The sequence below is a fragment of the Nipponia nippon genome, unplaced genomic scaffold (assembly GCF_047370975.1).
Source record: "Nipponia nippon isolate SJK-2023a ecotype South Korea unplaced genomic scaffold, ASM4737097v1 scaffold_24, whole genome shotgun sequence".
Lineage (NCBI taxonomy): Eukaryota > Metazoa > Chordata > Aves > Pelecaniformes > Threskiornithidae > Nipponia > Nipponia nippon.
In genome coordinates, this window is record NW_028262341.1 from 8,162,161 (window position 1) to 8,184,405 (window position 22,245).

A 22,245-nucleotide genomic window follows, 5' to 3' on the forward strand; every position below is an offset into this window, starting at 1 on the left:
AGTATGCCCTTACTGAAAAGATTTTGCTTTATCAAAATACTTCAAAAACTGTAAATGATAAAATGTTAACCTTATCTCTCTGCCTCTGCTTAAAGGCACCAGTAGTTTTTTAGCCAAGTCTGAGTGTGGCTGGTCAGAGCTGAACCTACTGACAAAGATAAGCCTTGCTGGGTCTCCGTCCAAGGGCAAACACCTCTTAGCAGCATTTCTTGCTCAGTAAGTTTTGGGCATACTCCGTACCAACAATCACTAGTCGAAACAGTGTGTGCCACCAACAGCTAAATAGCTAAAGAGCTCGCCAGTGCGGTGAGCTGCAGCAGCTCCCAGGGCACAGTAGCTGTGCTGGGCCTCCGGATCATTGCGTCAACATCTTCCCACAAGGAGTTCAGAGAGCAACAATGACAATGGATTATAGACTTTACAGATGTCACATAGATATTAACATTATTTCAATAACAATGATAATAAGCAGCTCTTAGGAAGAGAATATTCTACCAGGAACAAAATTGTTACTGAGTAAAGTACAGGCTTTTACAATTAGCTTTTGCTAAGAACAAGTATTTCTTTACAGGCTAGCATAAAGAGTAATCATCACTCTGCAGGTGCCTTTGAAGTGGCCTGTTTTGGCGGTTATTTGGCTGACGGTGCTGATGCAAACAAGGAGACCAGCACTCGCCCTGCTGTGGGAGAAGCGGCATTTCATACCAGCAGAGTGATTTCTTCATTCACCGCGCGCTCACAGCAGGAGGAAGAGCCCGGAGCACAGCAGGGAAGAGGCACAGGAACGCCGTCCCTCTGGACTGGTGGCTGCGGAGCCGAGTGTCACGCTTGCTCTTTTCAGCTGCTTGCAAGGGTCAGCCCCCATCATGTAACACATAAGCAGTAGAGGTGGTAAAACTGCCACAGAAGTGAGAGTATTCGCTGCAGCAGTTCAGCACTCGGAAGTCTCTACTGATGTTTAAACAGCCATTGCCAGGGACAGACCCCTCCCTTGGAGCTCCTGAACAGAGGTATTCTTCTTGTGGTTTGATAGTGTTTTACGATGTTGAATTATGAGCCAGAGACACTCACAGACTGACCTAGTGAAATTACAGTGCCCTGCTGGAAGTCACCGACGCCAGTGACCTCCAGCCGCCGTCTGCAGAGACAACCGTCAGAGGACAGAACACACAGCCTGGCCTCCATGCAAGTTTTCCAACAGGAAACTTTGCCACAGTCTTTCCAACACTATTTTCTCTGGCAGGAACGGCAAGCCTTCAAAAGCAGTTCCATAGCGTAAGGGAACACAAGGCTTCAACTAAGCATGCGCTCCTACAAACACATACGCTGATGTAGTATTGATGTATGGCTTCTACCAGCTGGCATCTGACATTAGTTGAGAGTCATTCCTTTTTATAGGAAGCTCCGGACTGAACTTATTTTCATATATTATTAAGAAAAATTAAGACAGTGCAATACAGCATTTAAATTACGGACTGCTGCTTTTATGCATTTTCAAAATTTATTTAACCACCCTGATGTCTATTCAAGACATGACTTATGCTATCATGTCATGCAATTTAGTCTTGTCAGCACTAATACCTTTTATTACCCAATGCACCAAACCAGCCTTTGTTAGTTGCCTCGTGCTGCAGACCTGGAAGGTCACTGATGGTCATTCAGATGTTGTTACCAAAAATAATCACACCATTACCCAGCCGCTTATCCTTGCTCCCTTGCCAGCACGAGCACCTGTGCGGTTGCAAGGGGAACTCATCAAGGAACTGATAGAGCTGACAAAAAGGTCGGTAATTTCCATGCACAAGTGGGGATGCTCCCAGAATCCCAAGGCTTTCCAGCCTTCGTCTGATGAGGGAGATGCAGGCAACGTGCCCCGTCCCATCAAGGCTGTGGCAGGAGCAAGAATCCCTGCAAGCAGGTCAGCCAGACGTAGGGCATCTCAAATGAAACACCTTTAATGTCACCTCCAGAGCAGAGAGCTAGCCAGAAGACAGCCCACCACACTGACGCAGTGTCTCCATGAGACAGTAAACCACCCTGGGCCTGATCACGGCCACGATGGTGCAGTCCAGCCACACTCCTCTGGTTCAAACTAGCTCACCAAGCGTTGATGGGACAACACAGTCCTTCAAGACTTCATACTGGCTCAAATATGGACCCACTTCTTGTTGATTAGATATTACACGTCCTCTCACAATTGGCAAAGCCTCAGCATGAAGCAGGAGGCCAGCCACGGGCAGCACTATGTGCTTGGCCTCATTTGACAAAAATGCCTACGTGTGTGCCTGCATTTCAATTGGATTATTTTGCACTGCCAAGTGATCTAATAACACAAAGAGCCCCATCAGCTAACACACAAGCATTACTTGTTTAGTCAATCCATTACACGCCGTTGGCAAAGACACCAGGATAACATAAACAAGTAAATCAAGTCACACACAGCAGCACAAAAATGTAGGGTTTATTTTCAGATGTTTCATAATACTAACATACTGACATCTTCACATGAGATCTCACTGTAGCATTTGTAAAGCTAAATTTTGAACAAAAGTCGGGTGATAAGCTCTTTGACAATGTTACCAGGCTTTGAGATGAGGTACTCTCATTTTACAGTAGGGGATAGGTAAGTGGAGATACGTTCTGAGATATTGCTTCATACTGGAAGACTAGGAAAGCAACAAGCCGGCCACAGGCTCCTAGGTTTGCAGTGTGCTCCCCCAGATACACTAGATGTCAATGAATAATGAAATTTAAAGTTGCTACTTCCAAAAATGCTCCAAGTTGAATTTTTTCTTAAAGAAAGAAGACAGAAGTCCTCCTGCACAAGGTCTGATATTTCACAATGACATGAAAAGTTTTATAAAAACAGATCAAAAGTACAGTTAAATATGTTTATCATATTAGTTTTTAATTACTCTTATCTCCTTACTCACATAGATGCTTTATTCCTATGCATCGTAAGAATTCAAGGAATTCAGGTGTGCTATAGGAAACAAATAGAAAATGTAAAAAAACCCTATTTTTAAAACAAAACACTAGAAATGCAAGGAAGATGAAACAATCAGAACATTACTAATAAGGCAACACAAGAAAATATGAAAGTACAAAATACTGCATTTTATTGATGTTTCAGTGAGATTGTTTAGTATAGCACAATGCTGTTAGTCCCCTGATATCAAAATTATTATCAAACAAAATGTGGCATATCCTAATGCTTTAAAAAAATGCAGCACATTTCCTTAATGCTTATAAAATCAAGAGCCAGAAATATGACCATTAGATAAATGCTATAACAAAATCTTAACATTTTAAAGGAATTAATCCAATCATTCACTATGTTTCCATGTTCCTGTTTACCTTGGATGCTCAAGGCGCAAATGACACCTTGGCAGACATTTGGCAATTTTTTTTTCAGTGTGAAGCGCTGTAATTAGAGATGAAGACACATTTCTTCATGAGCGGACTACTGTTTCGCATAAAGCCAAGTACAGAAAGATTTCCATGTTTCCTTTGGTCTGACAATGACTGTTTGGTTTCTGTGCTTCAATAGTTTTAATAGTTCATCCTGCTAAATGACCTACAGGACTGTGGATTAGGATTTTATTTTCAGTTTATCCAAATGTAAGTCCAAGATGTTTAAGAAGGCTAACTGTTAGGTAGCACAAACTCTGTAAAACTGCTGAATATCATCACACAGGATACATTTGCTATACAGAATAAAATAAAGGGGGAAAGGTTTGCAAATTATTTTTTTTATTTTATTTTAACGGAAAGATGTTGCTCTGTGGCTTAGGTACCAGTAAATGCAAATCCTCTGTCTCTCCTGAGCAGAATGGACATGCTGTAGGCCTGACCCAGCTCCTATATGGTAGAGCAACATTTATCAGCAGAAGTGCTCCAAAATTTTATTTAGAAACCTAATATGCTGAACACCAGTAGTTAGTTCATGTGCATCTTTAACAAAGAAAAAAAGAGACTGCAGACACTATTAGTTACAATGGTATCAAAGAAGAGGAAATTAAAACAAGATTTACGGGATTCACTTGAAGAATAACGATCACTGAATTTCTGCTATACAAAGTGTACAGTGCTATTTTTTTAAATTAAATGTATGCTAGATTTTTTTAATTTATGTGGAAAAGTACATTTATGACACTACTTTAAGTGGAAGGACTGGATTTGACAACTACATTTTATAGAGAGACATAAATAAATATGGCCAATGAGGATCATTCCTGACTGGTTTGATCTGAGGAACGATCCATAGTTGTGAAGGAAAGTAAGTAAGTGTACAGAGGAGGAAATTAAAGCCTGAAGATAAGAGTGTCAGAAAAGGACACTATGCTTACACAACAACGGGGATCAGATTGACTATCAGCACCTGGAAACAGCAAGAGACTATCTTACACAGTAAAAAAAGCCATCACAAATTATCTCTCTCCTTCAAAATAACAAAGCAGACAAAGACAAGCTCTTTTCAGACTTCTGTGTATATAGAATTTTAACATAGGAGATACAAATTGGTTAAAATACTGCTAAGAATAGCATGAACAAGAAACAGTACTTCACTTATCACTTAATACAAGTTTCTACAGAAAAAAAATCAGTCAAACATCCAGATCTTGCTGTATTCAAAGTATATACACATCTGTCAGTCCAAAAGTTACTTGTCTTGGATTTAATTTAAGCACCTTCATTACACAGTGTCTTTTACTACAAAACAGCCAAACATACATTCATAACCCTAGAACTATTTTTATAATTAGCATACTTTAAAGCATTATGTCAGGCAGGTGCATCCAAAGTTGTTTTTCTCTTTTAAAGATACGCAGTCTGCGTTAGTTACAGTAAGCAGCTCTTGCATTACTGCCCATACATAATGCAGCAACTTGTTTTACAGGTCATTTATTTAAATGCTTTCACTTTTACAAAATACTTTAGAAAAAAAAAAAAAGAGGAAATTTGCACTTCAGTTTCTCATTCTTGAAACGTGCTACTTCATGAGATAACTACACTCTCACCCCTCTGCCCCGCAAAGGAACTGCTTAGCTTGAGGGATTGTATCCCCATCAGCCCAAGGCCTGAATATACATCATAGTAACGCTTCGCACATCTACAGTGCGACTTCTGAGGATCTCCCAAGTTCTTCGCTTACAGCTGTTTAAGCCTCACAACACCCCTGTGAGGTAGGTATAGTAATATCCCCAATTGACAGAACCAAGACTTTTGTGTGTGTGGCACAATCACACGTAAATGTTCACTGACCAACAAGAGCAGCCTCTGAGCCTGCAGACTTGAAGAAAATAGTGTTCATGCTCCTGAGGTGCTTCAGGGAGCTAGGCGTCTGCACTGGCACTCTCCTTCAGGCCCGGTGCGGAGAAGGTTAAAGCAAAGTGCTAGGCAGATTGCTGCTCTGCCACCTCAGGCAGGTTGTCTTGGAGTGTTTATACAGGTGGCTGGACTGGCTGAACCGCTTGCCACACTTCAGGCAGGCGTAAGGCTTTTCTCCCGTGTGCACACGGATGTGTTTCTTACAGTCTGTCAAGGTCAAAAACGTCTTGCAGCAGATCTTGCATGCATACTTGCGCGCACCTTCTACAACCAAGACGTTGTGCTCAGATAAGGCCTTCTTGCATTTTGAAAGGACATCTGCAGATGCCCTAGTTAGCTGTGGCGGACCAGGTTGCGAAGGATGCCCGTTTTCAAAAGAAGTGGTCCCATTCATGATCAGCTGGGAACTGGATGAGTTATCTTGCAGCTGGGAGCTCCTAACAGAGGTCACCACAGGCATTTTGGGGGCTATGCGGCGGTAGCCAGGAAAGCTGCTAGCTCCACCTCTTACTGAGCCCATCATTGCCCTAGACAGGGAGTGCAAGCCCAAGCCTGATCGTGGAAAATCCATGCCGAACTGTTCTGCTGCCCGGTACCCAGAAGTCTGTACGCAGGGGAGACCCATCACATCCTGCATTGGTCTAACAAAATGAGAGTCCGCAGGCTCACTAAATGGATTCTCGACATGAGGGACGGTGGCAGATGAATGGCCACCAGCAGGCCCAGACTCTGGACTCATCAGATAAGAGGCATCATTGTCCATTCTGCAGTCACTGGTGGTATTTGGAATGTTGTCGTCACTGTTTTGATTAGCACCGAAGCCGCCACCTCTGCTTTTATTTAGAAAATTTGAGATACTGAAAGTAGACTTGTGTTCCAGATTGTTTGACACCTCCATAATATGGATGTCTCCCACCCTATCAGTACTGGACTGTGGGTCAGAAAAGCTACGATCACTGCTCTCGGGACTCAGTTCTATCTTCTCTGCGCTCACTACTCCTCCTTCCACTTCAACAGACTCGCTGCCCTCCGCTTGGGAAGTGACATCACTCACCTCATCTTGAGGCTCTGGGGAACTCAAGGGCTCAGACTTCACCACCACCCTCATGTGCTCTTTTTCATTCAGACTGACCTCTGGATTCTCACATGGGAAGTTGTTCTTCTCAGAAGCAGCCTCCTGGTCAAAGCTGGTTTCCACCTGCGTTGCCTGGGATGCCATGGACATCTGTGAAATGTTTCCTCCGCTGTTGTCAGACTGGCTGGGCACTTGAGCATCTTCCTGAGCACTGAAAGACTGATCAAACATAATAGTACTATCCTCCTGGTTATCAGCAACAGCATCGGCCTTAGAGTTGTCCACAATTTTCAGTGAATCAGGTGAGAAGAAATCTTCCCGGGAATGAACTACTGACTGCCCACTCTCTGCAGTCACGTCGGAAACAGACTCATCCATGGTAGGCCTGATGCGCTGTCTGGCCCGATCTTCAGAGGACTGTTTACGTTTGTGGAGACGACGGATAGGAAAAGTAGTGCGCTGTTCGATGTTACTTCTCATTGAGGAGCTCATAGTATTTGGTTGCTCCTCTGTGCTCTGCGTGGAATTTAATGCGGAGCTCACAATGCTCAGTCCAAGCTGCTGGAGCATGAAAGACCTCTGCATGCGTGCATTTTGCTCTTGAACTCTATCACTCGGTGGAGACATCGGCAGCGTCCTGGTAGTAAGGTAGTGTTTGCATGCTTTAACAACAGAGTTCAAATGTAAGTGAGAAGCAGCCAGCAAGACATCCATAACGTTGCTCTCCCCAAGCATTAGTGTGGAAGTATACATCATGTCTATCAGAGCAGCAAAAGCTTCTGCTGTCACCACTTCACTGTCCAGCTGAATCATATTCATAGTCTGATCTCCTTCTGCTACAGTAAACAGAGCTCGGAAATGTGTGCTACATGCTGCCAAAACAGAGCGATGGGCTTTGAAATGCCTGTTCCCCACCACAATGACACAGTCACAAAGCTGGCCATGAAGCCTCTGGTAGTTGAGCTGCTGAAAGATTTGCTCAAAGTGTCCTGGAAAATCCATGATCCTGTAAAACAAAACAGAAGAAACTATAATATTAAAAATGGCTGAAGTCCTATCCAGACCACAGCAAAACCGGGTTTAAAAATGAACGATGATGGCTGAAAGATAGATGAACAATAACTGATCTTAATTTACCACTGCCACATTGGTACTGTATCAAAGCTGGCAGACTTATGGACAAGGATGAGGAAGAAAATACAGGTTCTGCTGTGGAGCTGACCTAGTATAACAGCCTCCTCACCATCAGACATGTCACAGGCAGCTCTGCTGCAAACTGAATAACACAGGTCATTTCACCTCCGTTAGCTCCTGTCCAAACTAAAACACAGTCTTTAGTAAAACATTTAATCCTGGTTTTTAAAAAAAAAATCTAATTGTGAATAATCTACCGCAACCTTTGATAAATTACTCGCATTATTAGATAACCTCCCACGGAAAAGTCTGAACTTTAATTCTCATCTCATTTAATCCAGCTTCACCTTCTGCAAATGACTTTCTGCACAGTTTCTCAGCTTCTGTGCAGAACTGTCATTCAAGTATCTGCTTTTCACATAGAAACATACAAAAGAGAGTTAATGGAAAAGAAGGGAGACACTTCTGCACCGGAACAAGTGGTCAGCTCTTATCTCAAACTGCCACCTTTAGCTATCAGAAGTGCAATACAATTTTCTTATTCACTACAGTTTATCAGCTGGGATGCACTGAAAGTCCTCTGTTTTTCCCACAAAATAAATAAAATGGTAGAAAGATAGAAAAGTTTGCTGACGTTAAGAGCCATCTCTGTACTTGCTATTTCTTATGAACCTTCTTGGTCCATAGGGAAGTTATGGGAACCTTTTGACAAAATGATGTACTACTCAACAAGACAACTAGACAAACTCGGGGTGTTTTTTTCTTAAACTTCTATTAACAGAACATAAGTAAAATCTTAGTAGACTCACCTTAAGACTAAATAGGTGACCTTCAGTGATATCTCTACTTTTTCTCACGACAAATCAACAAAGTATAAGATCTGGGGAACAGAAAAGCTGCGTGTGTGGCGCATACACACACACACATTTTTGTGTTCACATTTATTTTTCAATAGCCATACCACAGTATCATGTGACATAAGACGACTGTAAAGCAGCTAAAATAAAAGGTCACACAGAAAGAATTATACTTTTGAAGAGGGATCAAATATGAGTCCACCAATTTAGAAATCCTGTCCTCAAATGCACACGTGTTGTGAACAAACCATATGCAGTATTTGCGTATCTGCACAGTCACAAGCTATATGAGTAAACTGCATACAAAGTTTCCCATAGTCACATTTGACCAGTAAAGAAAAGTTTGCTCAGGAATAATGTTTGTATTTCAACTCTCTGCAGGTGTTTCACTTTACACAACAACTTTGCTCAGAAGGTATGCTCAGGCCAGAGACAGTGGCTGCCAAGTACATGCATTCATTCAGAGGAAAACAGGTACAGCTGTTAACATAGATTGTTAATTACTTTGCAATTTTGTTCACCTGGATTTACATAGATTTACGTAGATCTTATTTGGAAGGATAAGCAGAAAAAGCAAAACCTCAGAAATGCGAAGAGTAACTCCTGAGATCGCAGGCACGGAGCAACAGCAGCATGTGGCCACAAACGCTTCCACAGCCTGCAGCAGCTCGAAGCTCTGTGCTCCCCTTTGCTGCAAGGCAAAAGGCAGTAAGGGAGGCAGGGCAGACTGGGAACTAACATCTTCGAGACAGGGACTGCTGTAAGACCGTGCTGGTAAAGGTCAAAAAGCCAGGCAATACACAGAAGGTCACTGATGGATTTACACACTTATGCGTATGTAAGCAGGCAGCTGTAGAATTAGAAAGATCCATGGGCTTTTGGCAGCAACTCAGCTCAAACTAGAAAGTACATCTGCAATGTTCCCCAGCCTTGGATTATCACCCTTAACATCTCAAGGGAAAGTGGAAGGGTTCTTGATCCTCTTTTATAAAGGATACACGTCTTTTGAACTAGCTGAGGAGTTATTCTGCAAGCAGCATGAGATTAGGTTTCTCATTAGGAAACGAAGTTAAGCCATGCTCTGTGTGCCCTCGCTCCCTGCACAACAACCCCGCTCGCTCCCCAGCCATCACACCAAGTCCCCCCAGGCCCCACAGAAAGCTCAGGCTGGGCCCTGAGCACACTGGCAAGGTTTGCCCGTCATGCCATTCACCGGCAGAGCAGAACAAGCATGAGCTGAACACATGCTGGGTTCTCCATCCAGCAAGGGTCCAAAGCTAGGTTCCCCCTTTTCTATTAGGCCCACAGCTATAAACCTTATGGACTTAAAACACTAGTCTCCTCAGTCAAAACTTGCCCGTGTCTCCAATAGCTACGGAAGGGATGGGGAGAGCAATTGCGCCCTGCAACACTTCTTGTCACTAAATAACAAAGTACTGTGCTGTCCGGAGCAGAAGGCTACAAACAGTTATCAGGTACAAAGGCCTTAGATGCAGAAACTCTCCGTTTGTAGCCTGTCGTGAGGCTACTATAGACACTGCTGTGTGATGAACAGCTACCATTTTCTGATTCCCAGGCTTATGAAATCCCTTAGGGGCAACCGGGACAAAGAGACCTGCTCAAGTTTGCAGCTTCTGCTGCACTTGGGATAACATCGCGCTACATAAAATTAAGGGAATACGGTAGTATAGTAGGCGAAGAGATCTGAATTCATGCCAGAAGAAGTGGCAAACTAACGTAAAAGCACAAAGACTAAAACCATTAGGTCAGAAAAAAAATCTCACTACACAGCCCCTGCCTGCCTCGGCTGCCAGGCTGGAGCTAATCTAAGAGTAGCTGCTGTTCCCCAGCCGAGGGGCAGCTGGCATTCACCCACCTCCTCCTTCTCTAAGGCACACGACATACACTTTGCAGGTCTTTGCTGGAGAAAGATTTTACCACCTAGTCCACTGGACAAAAAATCTTGCTGCTCTCCAAAGGAAACAGGCTTGCAAAGAGCCAGTTTTACCTAAACACTAAAAAGCTGAAACTTCTGCTGGCAAAAATCTGTTGCCTCCAACTGTAATTGGTTCCTGTGTATTTTAAAAAGAAGAAAGAAATAAATTACACTTTATGCCTTCCAGCAATGGTGAGGGTCCAGGCTTGCCGCAGCATCAAAAATTGCCTAATTTGGCAGCACTAAGGCTCTGATGTCTGAATGCCTGAAATAAGCAGCATAATGAGATTTAATTAAGTACCGTGTCACAGTCTCCCTTATCTCTATAAATGAAGTTATGTAATAAAACAGAAGAATTTGAGTTTGCTGCTTTTTTTAATAAGAAAGAGGAATACAGATAATAGGTGATATTGTTTATCTTTCACTACCAATGTGTATTTGACAGTAAAAATAAGACGACATTTTCAAACAAAAAAATGTTAAACAAGACAAACTTTGGAATGGCACAGTTTTTATTTCTACACATTTTCTCTGAGAGAAGTATAACACAAGGGAAAGCGAGGAAATGCTTCCTGGTGCTTGTAGGAGGTGCGAGGAACAAAAGAGTGGACTCTGAAACTTACTGACCTCAGGCAGTGGGACAAAAGGAAGATGGGGAGCCGGTGACAAGAGCCACAAGTCCCGGCAGGAAGCGTCTGGAATGCGGCAGAGGCCAGGGCTGCTTTGTGAGCAGTGCTGCGACATGACATCGCTGTCTGCCTTCGCTGCTCCTGCACGTCTGGTTATACTCATGCCCTCCTTTGTTCCAGCAAGCACCGTGCAGGGATGACCTCCTCTGCAAGGAAAGCTGCCCTCCAGACAGGCATCTCTGGAAAGTTGAGAGGGGATTGCCAAACAATTCTTCATTTATCTTCTTTTGCTCGCTTCTGAGATGGGCTAGGTGTTATGCCAGAGGTAACACTCTTGGCTTCACAGGACTTTGGGGGTAATGCTAGGGTGCTAGGGGGAATTTGGAGAGAGCAGGAGAAGGATGAGATTGGGGGGGAGGGAGGGGGCAACATTTGCCAGAGCAACAAAGAAACTCTCTCCTTCGCTCCATTTAGAGAACCATCACTACAGCATCAGTGTGCTCCTGGGGGGCCTGGATGTTGGTTGACTTTCTTTTCACTTCACTCCCCAGGCAAGAGTGACAGCTCTAAGGAACCATTTCACAGTTGTACAGCTCTATGCAGGGCTGATCCACATGGTGTACAATGCTACAGACCACCGGCAGACACCCTGGAAAACGCCAGGCACCCACCACACCAGGAGAGCCAAGGGATCTCCTTTCCCTAAGGACCAGAACTGCAGGACACCGTGGTATTAACTACAGCGACTTTCCAGAACGCAGCAGTGCTGAACCATAACCACCGCCACCTACGAAGGCGGCCAAGATGGGAGCACTTTGCTGTGCCCCATCTGCAACCACGAACAAAATCGTTCCACTGGTACCTTCACTGCAGAAAGCACAAGGCCCAGCAGAGACTGCTCCAGCTTCAAGGGTCGTCAGAAAGAAGCTGTTCACAAGCACCCAAGCAGTTCCCAGCCTATGCGCTGCTTTAGGTCATTTTAGGAAACACACTGTAGAAGATATAAAATACCTGAGTGCTCATGCATTGCCCTTACCAAGCCAGTCCCAGGAGGTGGTATGCTTCAGAAGACTGTGTAGTAACGCATTCAAACCAATGTCCAGAGAAGACTGGAGGTGGAGAACGCCAAACCACACGAGGACAGGATTTCACATCAGTAAAAAGACTGAGCTGAACTCCAGAAAGGAAGATGGGTTACAGGGATGGTGCAAGGTATTTCTGCCCAGGCAGCAATATGTATTGAACCAGAGAAAAGAGGCAAGAGTCATTGTTTTGACCAACGATTTGGGATTCAGAATTCAGAGGGAGTCCTTGCTTACAGTTACCAAAAGTGATTGTATCCTTTGCGCACCTGAAACAAGACAAACCCCAGTTTTGCTTCCAATAACATTCATTTGGCTTGGTATTTAACTTTTACTACACCATAAAGGCTTAAGTCCTCGGACCAGAATCAACAAACACAGACCCCACAATGAAGTCGAGATCTTGTACAAGATCAATTGAAAATTATAGAACTAGATTTGAGTTGTATATGTTGCATACTACGCACACACCACTTTTGGTGAAGTATCAGCTACTTCAGGTTACTAAATATATGCAATACATCTAAGTCAACATTGAAATATACATGAGTGACTTATTTCTGGATACGCACATTCATTCTGTCTTCCCCTCCTGCTTCAGTGATACCTTGCCTTTCAGCAACAGCTGGCCATAGAGGCTCCCCTGAACAACCCATGGGCTGCACATCCCCATCATTCCCCAATCAAATGACCCAATATCTCCAGCACGTGATGGGTGGCAGCCCATCACACGGTGTGAAAATGCCTATGAGGATGAAGGACAGAGATGCTTCCAACTGAGTAGTGGGTGGTTTCGGTAGCCAGTCTCTGCAGCCTTGTGAGGCTCACAACCAGCTCCAGTTAACATCCTGGGGACCCAGGGAACGTTAGATGAAATCTTCCGCTGAATCAGATCCAGTCAGTGGGACCAGGGGAGGCATCAGTGGTACAAACAGCAGACATCGAGTCCAGCGGCCTTTTGGAGAGCAGCAGGAAAGGGAACAGCTTAGTTCTATAATCAAACAAATGACCACAAGCGAAAAGAAACTATACCAAGTTGTTTAGCTACAAGTAGTTTTACTATAAATACAAATAGTCAGAGCCAGGAAAACATTAAGGGCAAGCAATGAAAAAACATCTACAAAATTCTGACTGGAAAACAATGGTTCTGCCTGTTCCTGAACTAAGGCCTATGAAATGAAACCAGCAGGGTCAGAACCAAAGGAACACTCCTTCATGTAACGCAGTAAAGCTACAGAACTCCTTGCCATGGGCAAGTACACGTGAATTCAACAGCTATTACACAGATCCATCAAAGAAAAATCAATTGAGAGCTATTAAATATTCAGATTCCACCTCTACCTGGGGAAGCCACTAAACCACAAGTCACTGGAAGTGTAGTTTTATATACACTTACCTCTCTTCAATTTCACAGTTTGCTTTGGTATTTTTGGAAGAGTTTTAGGAGAGAACTATGAATTTTTTTAATGTAAGATTGATTTGGTAAAAATGAATAAGGAAGCATTTTCTCCCTAACATTTTGATTATCCACTTTAAAAAGATAATTAACCTTTAAATAAAAAGTGTGCTCAGTAGATATTGAAATACTTAACTTGCCTCTTCTCTGCTTAGAGGAAAACATACCACAGCAGATCCAACAGCCCAAGAGAGGCAAGGCTGCTGCTGCTAAATGTCCCCAGGTTCCAGAAGGAGAGTGGAGAAGATGCATTCCCAGTGGGCACAAACGTACAGAGCACCCATATGTGCTATGAGAGACACTCAGCGCTCACACAGACACAGGCAGCAGCAGATGCCTCGTCCTGCTTCCCTCTCTGGCAGGGCAGGATGGAAGCCCACCTGTGAGGTGTACGAGGTGGACCCCTCCAGCAGCCAGCCCTCCCAGCAGCTGTCCCCTGGGTCCCAGTCTTCCCATCCCCACTCCGCAGGCATCCAAGTCCCCAAGGCCACAGCCTGACTGCAGTTGCCGGTACAGACCGTCACAGGTATGGAGGGACAACCGGGACTCCCCTCGTCCCACAGCTGACCCTCCCAAGTTCTCGCCCCTGCAGACACAGGGGCTTTCACATCCAGAGCTGCCCTCAGGGCCCCACAGACCCCTTTGCTCCCAGGCCACTTAACTGGCTCATCCAGGTTGTTCTTCGCTGGCCATCAGAGACTTGGACACCCATACTTGCTCCAGTCAATGCCCCATGGACACAGAGGCCCTCCACCCTGTGGCCTGACCCCCATGGCTGCAGTCACACCAACCAGAGAGCCCTCACACAGGACAGAGCCAGGAAGGAGTTTAATTAGGAGCAGGACAGATGGCGCCGATCAGGAGCAGGGCATCGCCAAGCAAGCGCACTGACCAGCCAACTGCCTACGCACGACCGGCCCTTTTTGTCCCTTTACCCCTCTACAACTCCACATTTGCTCCTCCCCAAATCCCCTAAACCCTTCCTTTGCCCCACCTTTGGTTCCTCCCCAAAACATCCTGTAATAAGGCCTATGGGATCCCAGACTGGTTTTCCCTGAAGCCCATGTGTCCCAGCAGTGGGCAGCAACCCCCGTAGTCTGACAGAGCTGCTCTGCAGCTCACCACGACGGGTCACACCGGGACACTGGGCAAAAGCTCTGCTGGGACCGGCCTGGCAGGGGCCTGGACAGGGTGCTCCTTCCTTGGGGACCTTGATTTGGGCTCCCGCCTGTGCCCCTGTGCTCCTCTGGGCCTGCGATGGGCTGGCTCCAGGGATGAGCCTGGGAACAGCCCCACAGGGTACTGTTCGGGCTCCTCCTCCTGCCACTGCCTCTCCAAGCTCCCCTGGGGCTGTGCAGAGGAGCTTGATCACATAACCAAACATTCATGGTGGCACGTAATAAAATATTCCTCATGTATGTGGATGAAGATAAGGCTTAAATTTCGAAAACTAAGCCTTCCATATTAAGAAAACATCAGAATTAAAAATACCTAATTGGGAAGATGATGTGCAAGTGTTTTGAAATTCTAGGAAAAAAGACCTACAATTTACAATTACACAGCCTGTTTATTAATCTCCCATTAGTTATTAACCTCAGAGCCTCTCTGTCAACTCCAACCAAATTTAACAGAGAGGACATTAGATACTGAATTACCACATTTTTCTGTTGAAGTTGGTGTCTGGTTACAGAAGAAGCCAAATTTATATGGACTACTTCTCACAGAGTCATAATTAATTCCCTTATTCTCTTAAACAACACAAAACACCCAAAACCAAAACCAGCCAGCTGGCCAGTTTGCACACACAGCTATGATGAGGCACTCATGCTGCCATCTGCCCTGAGAGGCAGGTAGGAAACACAAGGGATAGCTGGTAACACAATCACATAGCAGGAGAAGGGACACTACAGATTTTTCCATAGGAATTCAGGTTTTATTAGCACATATTTCTACTACTTTTTATGGTAAAAACTTCTTCGGACGATTTCTTTCTATTTCTTGGATGATTAGCATTGATACGACTATGTCCTGGTTTCAGCTGGGATGGAGTTAGTTTTCTTCTCAGTAGCTGGTAGAGCGCTGTGTTTTGGATTTAGGATGAGAATAATGTTGATAACACACTGATGTTTTGGTTCTTGCTGAGCAGAGTTTACACTAGTCAAGGACTTTTCAGCTTCTTGTGCTCTGCCAGGTGCATAAGAAGCTGGGAGGAGGCACAGCCAGGACAGCTGACCCAGACTGGACAAAGGGCTATTCCATACCATATGACATCATGCTCAGTATATAAGCTGGGGGAAGAAGAAGGAAAGGGGGGACATTGGGCGTGATGGCGTTTGTCTTCCCAAGTAACCGTTACGCGTGATGGAGCCCTGCTTTCCTGGGGATGGCTGAACACCTGCCTGCCCATGGGAAGTAGTGAATGAATTCCTTGCTTTGCTTTGCTTGTGCACACAGCTTTTGCTTTACCCATTAAACTGTCTTTATCTCAACCCGTGAGTTTTCTCACTTTTACTCTTCCGATTCTCTCCCCCACCCCACCGGGGGGGAGTGAGCGAGCGGCTGTGTGGTGCTTAGTTGCTGGCTGGGGTTAAACCACGACAGACTACGTAGACTTACAGCCCCTTCTTCCATCAAATCCCTCTGCTCTAATACTTAAGCTGCAGCAAGATGGGACAAGGCAAGTATTTACTTGCTCTGAAACTACTGCAGAATCAGAAACTTTTCTCTCGCTTCTTCAAAAAAAGTTAAAGTTAACTCATTATAAAATAGTATGAAAAATAACAACTCTTGTTGTGGTTTAACCCCAGCCAGCAACCAAGCACCACACAGCCGCTCGCTTGCTCGCTCCCCGCCCCCGGTGGGACGGGGGAGAGAATTGGAAGGGCGAAAGTGAGAAAACTCGTGGGTTGAGATAAGAACAGTTTAACAACTCAAGTAAAATAAAATAGAATAGTAGTAATAGCAATAGCAGTAATAATAATACAATAATACAATAATAATATACAAAGCAAGTGATACACTATACAATTGCTCACCACCCGCTGACTGATGCCCAGCCCGTCTCCGAGCAGCAATTGCTGCCCCCAAGCCAACGCCCCCCAGTTTATATACTGGGCATGACGCCATACGGTATGGAACAGCCCTTTGGGCAGTCTGGGTCAGCTGTCCTGGCTGTGCCCCCTCCCAGCTTCTTGTGCACCGGGCAGAGCATGGGAAGCTGAAAAGTCCTTGACTGGTGTAAGCACTGCTTAGCAACAACTAAACGTCAGTGTGTTATCAGCATTATTCTCATCCTAAATCCAAAACACAGCACTATACCAGCTACTAGGAAGAAAATGAACCGTATTCCAGCTGAAACCAGGACAACTCTGTATAATGATCTACTTAAAATTTTATTACTATGTCCAATACTAAAGGCCAGTTTAGATTACACTGCAATCCTGAGCCACTGTCAAGAAGTCAAACATAAATAGTCAAGCAAACAAAAAAAAAATCAAAAGCAACCTCAAGTTCCCCCTAAAGAAGCTTTTAAAAAGTTTGCGAAGAAATTGATATTGTGTTACTAAAACCAACAACAAAAGCTGTCTCGACTATACCATTCAGTAGAACAATATCAGAAGAAATCTCACATACAAATACACTACAGAAAACTTTAGACTAGGTACTTGTTTTTTCCTTATCAGAGAAACGAAGGACAATATATTACGTCCACCTCAAACCCCATTCCCAACAATCTGTATTTAAATGCATTTGATGTTCTAGGTACCAAGCCTGCAAGAATCCCTGGCATATAGCCAAAACTTGAGAGCATGCCAATATAATATTAACAACTGTTTGCCTCAGTTTAAATTACATTTTACAAAACATTACAATACACTTGTACTGTGCTTAACCATTGTGCTTGAAATAATACACCTCATAAAAAGCTTCCCTGAAGCCTGAAATACAAACATAAATCTAGATACGAGTCAGTGATACAAGTGTCATTACAGAAAACACTTTCTACTATCAGTTATATTGTTTTTTTAATAAGCCAGCAGGACAGTGGGAGGGTACCAGCAGGAAGAAATGGCAGTCTTCACTTTCTTTGACATCTTTAGCAAGTTTTGTCACTTTGAAACACGGAGACCGTGCGTTCTCTGCTCTGAGAGTGTTTTCAAACTGAAGATATGGTGGAATTTTAGTTAACAGTAGTCAAAATGATTTCTGGATTTGCCCCATACAACTGAAGTAGACTCCAGTGTTACATCGCTTTCGTGTATGTGACAATATGGCGAGTGCCAGCCATGAAAGGCATTTTTTTTGTGTGTCTGAAAAAAACCTGCAACTAGTGACTTCGATGACTGTCAGTTGAGCTTACAGCATCTCATCTGAGGTGTTTCCTTAGCCAGGTTTTATATATAGTTCAGCTCACACAGTTTATCTCCCTATTGTCAGGGAGGATGCGTTACAACTTGTCTAAGAATAAGAAAGGATAAACTGCACTTCAAAAGCTGCTGCTGGTTGCATCAGCCCTCCAGAGAAGAGTGAGAGATTGGCATATGGCTTAGTATTTTCTCATCATCTGAAAGGTACTGCAGATAGATAGTCCAACCTATGGCAACACCAACTCAGTAACAAACAGTAACAGCACAGTCTGCCAGCTGCAAAGAGCATCCTCGAAAGGAGCAACAAAAAGCTTCCTTAAAAAGGCTAGATTTTTCTTAAGACACTCTTAGTTATCTGCAGAAACGGACTCTACCTGTGTCACAGCCATCCTTCTGCTTCCTCATGTTTCCACTCACCTCCTCCCAGCCTTGTGACGCATCCGTCGGTCTCCAGATCCTGCAGCACAGTGTGAGAGTTCAGAGGAAGACACACAGGAGGCGACTGAAATGTGGCACTCCTGCATTTTGGTGTGCCCTCTCAGCTTGTCACCAGAGGGGCTGTTTCTTTGTTGTAATTCCACTATCTAACACACCTGTACTGCTGTATATTCCGAACAGACTGAACGCTGTTTCCTTATAATTCCTGGCTAACTCAAGGTCAGTACCATACCTTTCACAGGCGTCAGTCTTTCTCAAAAGAGTTGACATATGTTTTTCTGGCCAACTTAGAAAAGCAGTGTTTTCTAGGTATCACATAAGAAACAGGAAAAGAAGATCACGGATTCTGTTCTTGACCTTATGAAGCTAAAAAGCTGTACCTAGCTATGAGAAAACAGCTGTTCCCAAGAGCACAATGGGTTTTTAGGCATTACACAGTGAAACCCCTGAAGGAAGGTGTTTGGGCAGTATCAAATTTGATTTCTTTACAAAGGGAAAAGCAGAGAACGCTGCTACATAGAACTGGCAATACAGCCATTTAAGGGCATGAGAAGACAAACTGACATAAACAGAGGATTGATCTGGACTCACAGTTACGTTATCAGTTCAAAAAACCTCTCTTGAGGTTCGTGGTACCATGGCAGCCTCTGTCACTGCCATCGTCCTCTCACAAGAACGCCCAGTGCTGCAAAAGAAACTCAGTTGCCAGCTTCTCCTGCCTACCGTCACCCTCAGTTCATGAATCAAACCACAAACACCACGTGGACCCAAAGGTCTGCGGGCAAGGATCCCAAAGGAAAGGGCAGCCACAGACAGCTCGGCACCAGCATGATGTCTTCTTGCTCAATATGGCAATCTTTTCTAAATCTAGCTCTTCAACCTCACTATTTACCAGAGATTCAAGAATTTTAAACAGCCCTGTCCAACCACCTTCCTTGGTGATTCCTTTGCTTAAGCTTTTAACCCCAATCAAATTAGGGTTAACTGCATAATGAATAAGTCTGCTTTTGCCAGGAATTGGTTTAGATTGAATTAACAAATATCCCTTTGCCACTACCACAATGGATTCATTAGTATTACACATCTTCAGCCTAAGCAAATAAATATATGCATATAACTGATTCAACAGATGACCACTGTATTTCAAATAAGAACTGCTGAATTATCTGCTTCTGATCTTCCCAAACTCATTTAAAAAACTAATCTTTTAACATTATTTTACCCTCAGAAGGGAAAAACCTACATGGATGCAGTGCACAGTTCTGTCTATTCATCAGACACCCACCCAGCCGCTCTCTCACTCCCCCTCCTCAGCAAGATGGGGGACAAAGTAAGATGAAAAGTTTGTGGGCTGAGATAAGGACAGGGAGATCATTCACCAATTACCATCCAAAACACTCGACTTAGGGAAGATTAATTTAATTTATTGACAATAAACAACAGAGTAGGATAGAAAGAAAGAAAAACAAAACTAAAAACACCTCCCCACCACCCTTCTTCCCAGGCTCAACTTCACTCCCAACTCTTCTACCTCCTCCTCCCCAAGCAACACAGGAGGATGGGCAGTGGGGGTTGCAGTCAGTTCATAATGCTTCACCTCTGCTGCTCCTCCCTCCTCACACTCTTCCCCTGCTCCAGCGTGGGGTGCCTCCCACAGGAGACAGTCCTCCACGAACCTCTCCAATATGGGTCCTTCCCACAGGCTGCAGTTCTTCAAGAACTGCCCCAGCGTGGGTCCCTTCCATGGGGTGCAGTCCTTCAGGAACGGACTGCTGCAGCCTGGGCTCCTCTCCATGGGGCCACAGGTCCTGCCAGGAGCCTGCTCCCGTGTGGGCTCTCCACAGGCTGCAGCTTCCTCCAGGGCACATCCACCTGCTCCACCACAGACCTCTACAGGCTGCAGGGGACAGCCAGCCTCACCACGGTCTTCACCACGGGCTGCAGGGGAATCTCTGCTCCAGCGCCTGGAGCACCTCCTCCCCCTCCTTCTTCCCTGACCTTGGTGTCTGCAGGGCTGTTTCTCTCACATACTCTCACTCCCCTCTCTCAGCTGCTGTTGCACAACAGTTTCTACCTCTTCTTAAATATGTTGTCACAGAGGCACTACCAACGTTGCTGATGGGCTCAGCTTTGGCCAGTGGTGGGTCCGTCTTGGAGCCAGCTGGAATGGGCTCTGGTCGACATGGGGCAGCTTCTGGTGTCTTCTCACAGATGCCACCCCTGCAGTCCCCCTGCTACCAAAACCTTGCCACAAAACCCAATATAAGCACGTGCTATTGAAGAATTAAAACGAAAACATTGCCTTAATCAAGGTTTGAAAGTCACACTAGAGGGTAACAATTTACATTCCTTCTGAGTAATTTTTGAAAAGCGGAGGAAGAAATGAAGCAACTTTTGTCAGTTCAAAGATGGTAACTTCCTTCTCTGTTTTCACACAGACGCCACTCCAGGTCTACCTTTCCTTTACAACACATACGTTCACAGCAGAGTGCAGTACGGTTACCAGCTTGATCACTGCAGTGCTTGCCTTCGTTAGCACAACCATGAGAAAAACTGGCAGCGAGTTAGGCCAGTGCCACAGAGACAACACATAACGTTCCAGAGAAGCAACTGGTGTGCACGCAACCTCTGTACACCAACAGTACATGTAACACCTCCCCACCTGTATGCCATCCTCCACAAGATGAACTATGATTCAATAATTACAGCAAGTACAAGAAAGTAAAACCTAATTTATAACATGTCATCTGAAGATATGTTTCTTTGAAAATTCCAGAACATTAACTGGCAGATAAGAAAGGCTGTTGTTCCTGTGCTCATTCCTGAATGCGCTGAAAGGCGCTGTACTGAAGAACTGAGTCATACCTTTTTTTCCTTTTTTTTACATCACTTGGAATATCCAAGGGACATACTCTCAAGACAGCATCTACATTTTATCCTTCCACTAATAGTAGCTAAAAATACATCCAGATATTTCATTTTGTATCTTACACAAACATCACCGTACACACAACAAAAAGGCCCTCCAGAGACTCCTTGTCAAGCGCAGCGTCTCACGCTCAGCAAGGCAGTTTTGTGTGCCTTGACCAGGCCAGAGCCAAACGCAACTCAAGGAGTCCCGGCACAGAGGCCGAGCGCCAGCTTCGTTCCGCGGGATGCTGGCAGAAGGAGCGCCCGACCGCTGCAGGTGTCACCCTGCCGCCGCCAGCCCGCGCCTGAACCCCGAGTCCCCCGTGGATGGAAACCCCGCGAAGGGAGCTGGGGGCCTGGGAGAGGCGAGGGTCCGCTCCGGCCCGCGGGGACGGCGGGATGTCCTGCCGCTTCTTCTCAAGCACAGCGGAACCGCGTTCCCCGCAAGCCGGCGGAGCGCCCCTCGCTGCTGCCATCCCCAGCCCTCCGCTCCGCACCGCCCGCCACACGGCCGCGGGGCCCCGCCGCGCCAAGCCTCGCAGCACCGCCGCCGGCCTGCCCGTCTCCCTCGCTCCCCGCCGGGTGGGCGCCGGCGGCCGCCCTCTCCCGCACGCAGCGGGGCGGCGGGCGGCCCGCCCGCACCTCGCCGCCCTCCCGCGGGGCTTCCAGCCGGCCCGGCGGGGGTGCGGGGGGCCGGGAAGGGGCCCCCCCCTCCGCCCCGCCCGGCCCCGCCGCGCACGTCACCCGCCGCCCCCCGCGCGCTCCCGGCCGCCCCCCCACCCTCGCCTGGCGCCGGCGCCGCCCGCCGGGCCCGCCACCGCTCCCGCCACCGCTCACCTGCGGTCCCCGCCCCCCCCCGCTGCCTCTGCTCTCCGGGCGGGAAGGGCCGCGGCGGGGCGCCCCGGGCGGCGGGAAGGGCCGGGCGCGACCGTCGTCCTCGGCCCTGCGGCCCCGTCCCCCGCTCCCGCGGCTCCACCCCCAGGGGCCCTGCGCTGCGGCGGCCGCGCCGGCGGCCGGAAGTGACGCCATC

At 45.9% G+C, this 22,245-nt stretch overlaps 1 protein-coding gene across 9 annotated transcripts; it reads right to left on the reverse strand.

The window, feature by feature from the left end:
• Positions 1–2,427: 2,427 nt before the first annotated feature.
• On the reverse strand, positions 2,428–22,215 carry ZBTB5 (zinc finger and BTB domain containing 5). 9 transcript variants are annotated; one of them, XM_087761403.1, is made up of 4 exons: positions 22,053–22,215; positions 12,652–12,999; positions 10,961–12,313; positions 2,428–7,412 (listed from the first exon to the last, which is right to left on the reverse strand). In XM_087761403.1, the coding sequence occupies exons 3-4, from the start codon at positions 11,080–11,082 to the stop codon at positions 5,384–5,386; spliced, it is 2,151 nt and encodes a 716-aa protein (XP_087617529.1). In that variant the 5' UTR covers positions 11,083–12,313; positions 12,652–12,999; positions 22,053–22,215; the 3' UTR covers positions 2,428–5,383. The 9 variants fall into 9 exon arrangements, with proteins under 9 accessions (XP_087617529.1, XP_087617526.1, XP_087617530.1 ...); XM_087761400.1 differs by having other exon boundaries at positions 12,617–12,999; XM_087761404.1 differs by having other exon boundaries at positions 10,961–11,201; positions 11,999–12,999.
• Between the last annotated feature and the right edge of the window lie 30 nt (positions 22,216–22,245).

What these genes read in the sequence shown, in the direction of transcription:
- ZBTB5 (XM_087761403.1), bottom strand. Translation starts at nt 11,082, where the DNA reads ATGTCATGTCGCAGCACTGCTCACAAAGCAGCCCTGGCCTCTGCCGCA. An exon ending in CTTTTGTCCCACTGCCTGAG is followed by an intron (nt 7,413 to 10,960) that starts GTCAGTAAGTTT and finishes TTTGTTTTACAG; the next exon opens with GATCATGGATTTTCCAGGAC.